The 5000-nt window shown below is 50.4% G+C and overlaps 1 protein-coding gene across 5 annotated transcripts in view; it reads right to left on the reverse strand.

Moving 5' to 3' along the window:
- The window catches only part of Adk2 (Adenosine kinase 2), a 53182-nt gene that overhangs the window by 21882 nt on the left and 26300 nt on the right, over nucleotides 1-5000 (reverse strand). The window contains exon 1 of one of the 5 annotated variants that reach the window (XM_070136416.1): nucleotides 1574-1729. The exons of the other annotated variants lie outside the window; for them this stretch is intronic. Coding sequence (XP_069992517.1) covers nucleotides 1574-1587 — 14 coding nt within the window. The 5' untranslated portion in view covers nucleotides 1588-1729. Of the gene's footprint in view, nucleotides 1-1573; nucleotides 1730-5000 lie in introns of those variants that run through there. 5 annotated transcript variants of the gene reach the window in all.

Consider the following 5000-nt stretch of genomic DNA (forward strand, 5'->3'; position numbering starts at 1 on the left):
AGTAGGGAGGAAGAAGAGAGAGGGGAGGAGGGGGAAGAGGTGGAGGAGGAGGAAAAGGAAGTAAAAGGGGGAGGAGGGGTAAAAGGGGACAGTAGAAAGGGGTAAGCCACGGGAGGAAGGGAGGAAGGGTGGAAAAGAGGGGTAAAAAAAAAAAGGGAGGAGGAGGGTAGGGAAGGGAAGCAAAGGGGGGTGGGCCACAAGGAGGATAAGGATGAGGAGGGAAGAGGGAGAAAGAGGGAGAGAAAGGGAAAAAGGGGGACAGGAGTAAGGATGAGAGGAGGAGGGGGAGAGGAGGAGGGGGAGGAAGGGAGGGAGGGGGGAATAGGAGAGAGATCGGGGGAAGGGGAGGGAGGGGGAGATGGGGGAAGACGGAAGAGGAGGGAGGGAGGAGGGGGAAGGGGAAGGAGGAGGGGGAGGGATGGGGGGAGAGGAGAGAGAGGAGGGGGAAAGGGCAGTTGGTGGGGTAGAGAGTGTACGGGGTTTAGGCAAGAGAAAAGAGAGGGGGAGGGGGGGAGGGGGATATGCGACGTCAATACCCACAAAAAGACAAAACTAGGGATAGCGGGGGGCGGGGGGGGGGTAAGTTATCTCTCCTTGCAATCTGGATCATTATGTATGCAGATTATTATTTTCCGCAACAGACAGACAGACAGACAGGCAGGCAGACAGCAAGAACAAGAGGGAAAGGCATCAAAACGACGGAAAGATAATCCGATAGCTGAATGAATAATCAACCCCATGTAATCAAAACAAAACGAAAAAAACAAACAGAAAAACAAAAACAAACAAACACAAAAGACTTTCACACCATCATACACTTCCCTCCTTGCAACCCCCCCCTCCCCCGGTCAGCTAATCCGGAAATCTGCCCCAAAAATCTGCCATTCTTTACATTTAAAAATATATACCCCTAATCTCCCATCATTCTCAAAATCCCAATTATATTTTTTTTGTTCCCAATTCTCTCTTTTTCTTTTTCCTTTTCTGGTCGATAATGAGGCGTCGCAAACAGGTATGTACACACGTACACGCTTACACACACACGCACACGGGCCGGGCTTACAGTACACCAGCTTGAAAGCCCGATTGCGGGACTCGGCCGTGCTTTCGAGGACAACAAAATCCACATCCAAAAAGGCCGGTCAAGTGTAGCAAAAACAAACAAACAAACAAACAAACAAACAAACAACAAAAAATCCAGTCACATATCCACAAGTTACCTGTATTTTCCCCCAAACTCCATCCACTAACAGCTATCAAAAACTTCTTTTCATATATAACGAACGTATAAACAATAAAAAACAAGGACTAACAACTCACAATAATCAGAGAATACAAAAACAAAAAAACAAAACAAACAAGGAAACACAATGAAAAAAAAATTGCCTCGCATTCACGCTAACTGGCACCTGTAGCGTCGAGTTATCACACGGGCTTCTCTTTCTCTCTCTCCCCCCCTCCTCCCTCTCCTCCCTCCGTGTGTCTCTCCCCTTCCCTCCCTCCCTCCCTCCCTCCCTCCTTGTGTCTCTCTCTCTCTCCCCTCTCCACGTGCGTCGGACGCTCGCAGACTTACCTTGCGCCCGCCATCTCGACCCTGATGTTGCCGACTGAGAGAACTGTCGAACACGCGCATCGTATTTATAACCTCAACAGCGTGGGCGAGTCCATTCCCGAATGGTAAGGGGGAGGAGCCCTTTCCTGGTGACTCCACTCGCCACGGGATTGCGGATTGATAAAAGTTAAAAAATCATTTCAGGGGAACTCGTCCGCAGTTCAGGGCCCCCCTTGACATGACCCGCCGCTCGCTCGCATTCTAAATTAAAGGTCGTCTTTGACAATCTAATCACACTTAATTCCTTTGATAAATTCGGTGCCAAAGGTTGTTGTTTCATTAACGATACTCCCGGCGCCACCCGTGCCACCTGCCGAGAACAGGAGGAGGAGGAGGAGGACGAGGATGAGGATGAGGATGAGGGGGAGGAGGAGGAGGAGGAGGGGGAGGAGGAGGAGGGGGAGGAGGAGGTGGAGGAGCAGGAGGAGGAGGAAGAGGAGGAGGAGGAGGTGGAGTCTCTCATTGTTCTCTCCTTCCAATTCGTCCCGCGACGGATGGGCAACATTGAATCCTCGCGTGCATTCCACATGGCACCTCTTTTGACAGGGCAGCGCTGACAGGCACTCTCCTGTTGCCGTCTGAAATACAAGTGTGGATTGCTGACAAGGACTCGGTTATAATTGCTGATTCATTGCTACTTGCATCATGAATGGAGGACGTTGGCAACACAGACAGACCACACAAACAGGCAATACACTGTCGTAGTTACTAACATTATGAATGGGGCTTCTTGACAACGCCGGTACACACGTACTAGTTGCTGAGTGCACTATGCAGACACACACACACGTAGTTTACTGACTGCACTATGCAGACACACACACACACGTACTAGTTACTGACTGCACTATGCAGACACACATACACACGTAGTTTACTGACTGCACTATGCAGACACACACACACGCACATACTAGCTACTGACTGCACTATGCAGACACACACACACACACGTACTGTTTACTGACTGCACTATGCAGACACACACACACACACGTACTCGTTACTGACTTCACTATGCAGACACACACACACACATACTAGTTACTGACTGCACTATGCAGACACACACACGTACTGTTTACTGACTGCACTATGCAGACACACACACACACACACACATACTAGTTACTGACTGCACTATGCAGACACACACACACACACACGTACTGTTTACTGACTGCACTATACAGACACACACACACACACACATACTAGTTACTGACTGCACTATGCAGACACACACACACACACGTACTGTTTACTGACTGCACTATGCAGACACACACACACACACATACTAGTTACTGACTGCACTATGCAGACACACACACACACACACGTACTGTTTACTGACTGCACTATACAGACACACACACACACGTACTCGTTACTGACTGCACTATGCAGACACACACACACACGTACTGTTTACTGACTTCACTATGCAGACACACACACAATACTAGTTACTGACTGCACTATGCAGACACACACACACACGTACTGTTTACTGACTTCACTATGCAGACACACACACACACATACTAGTTACTGACTGCACTATGCAGAGAGAGAGAGAGAGAGAGAGAGAGAGAGAGAGAGAGAGAGAGAGAGAGAGAGAGAGAGAGAGAGAGAGAGAGAGAGAGGGAGAGAGAGAGAGGGAGAGAGAGAGAGAGAGAGGAGAGAGAGAGGAGAGGAGGAGAGAGAGAGAGAGAGAGAGAGAGAGAGAGAGAGAGCAGAGAGAGAGAGAGAGAGAGAGCGCTTGTTGCTTGTTACGTTACTGGTCCACTAGTTCCGCTTCGATGTGGAGCAGGCGGCATCGAGGGCTATTCATTTGGGAGGTTGTGTCAACAGAACTTACGAGGGGAGAGGGAGTATATGCGTGAGAGGGGAGGGGAAGGGAGGAGGGCAAGGGAGAGGAGAGGGAGAGAGGAGAGAGAGGAGAGGGAGAGGAGAGGAGGAGGAGGGAGAGATGGGGAGGAGAGGGAGAGGAGGAGGAGGAGAGGAGAGGAGAGGGAAGAGGGAGAGGAGAGGGAGAGAAGAGGAGAGAAGAGGAGAAAGAAGAGGAGAGGGGAGGGAGAGGGAGAGGAGAGGAGAGGAGAAGAGGAGAGAAAGAGGAGAGAAGAGGAGAGAAGAGAAGAGGAGAGAAGAGAAAGAAGAAAAAGAAAGAGAAGAGAAGAGAAGAGAGAAGAGAGAAGAAGAAGAGAGAAGAGAGAAGAGAGAAGAGAGAAGAGAAGAAGAGAAGAGAGAAGATATGGAAGAGGAAAGAGAGAAGAGAAGAGAAGAGAAGAGAAGAGAAGAGAAGAGAAGAGAAGAGAAGGAGAAGAGAAGAAAATGAACGCAACGAAGAACCGAAAGGTAAACAGGTACAATTGCACAAAAAAAACGAAAAAAAAATCAAGATAAGACCACTTACCCAACAGCACACACGCGCACGAGAAACAACACGAACACACCCCATAAAACAACAACCAAAACAACAATTCTTACGAAGTTAATAATAAAATAGTAGCCACAAGAAGCTTCTACTTTGGCACTGCAAAGTAGATTAACATTCAAACATTCCGAGATTCTTGAGTATGTGTACGTACGTGTGTGCATGTGTGCGTGTATGTGCATGTGTGCGTTTGTGTCTAGGCGTGTTTACATACATGTTTGTGTACGTGTGCATGTATACTGCATGTACGTTTGTGTGTGTGCGTGTGCGTGTGTGTGTGCGTGTGTGTGCGCGTGTACGTGTACGTGTGCGTGTGCGTGCGTGTGTGTGTGTCTGTGTGAGTGTGTGTCTGCATGTGCGTGTGCGTGTGTGTCTGTGTGTGCGTGTGCGTGTGTGTCTGTGTGTGCGTGTGTGTCTGCGTGTGCGTGTGTGTCTGCGTGTGCGTGTGTGTCTGCGTGTGCGTGTGTGTCTGCGTGTGCGTGTGTGTCTGCGTGTGCGTGTGTGTCTGCGTGTGCGTGTGTGTCTGCGTGTGCGTGTGCGTGTGTGTCTGCGTGTGCGTGTGTGTCTGCGTGTGCGTGTGTGCCTGCGTGTGCGTGTGTGTCGTGTGCGTGTGTGTCTGCGTGTGTGGAGGTGTGTGTCTGCGTAGTGCGTGGAGAGGAGGAGGTGTCTGCGTGGTGCGTGGAGGTGTAGTCTGTGTGGAAAGCGTGTGTGTCTGCGTGTGTGTGTCGCGTAGCGTGTGCGAGTGTGTGTATTTGTGCCTCAGGGGCTGTGCCATTGACCGAGCAAGATATTAATGGGTGTCACTGCTGACCGTTGAGGAGGTGGGTGGAGAGGGCACGGAGGAGTGCGGGGAGGAGGAGGGAGGAGGAGGAGGAGGAGGGGATGGAGAGGGGAGGAAGAGGAGAGGGGGTGGAGAGGGGAGGAAGAGGAGGGGGAGGAGAGGGGAGG

This window comes from Penaeus vannamei, chromosome 22 (genome assembly GCF_042767895.1).
Source record: "Penaeus vannamei isolate JL-2024 chromosome 22, ASM4276789v1, whole genome shotgun sequence".
Lineage (NCBI taxonomy): Eukaryota > Metazoa > Arthropoda > Malacostraca > Decapoda > Penaeidae > Penaeus > Penaeus vannamei.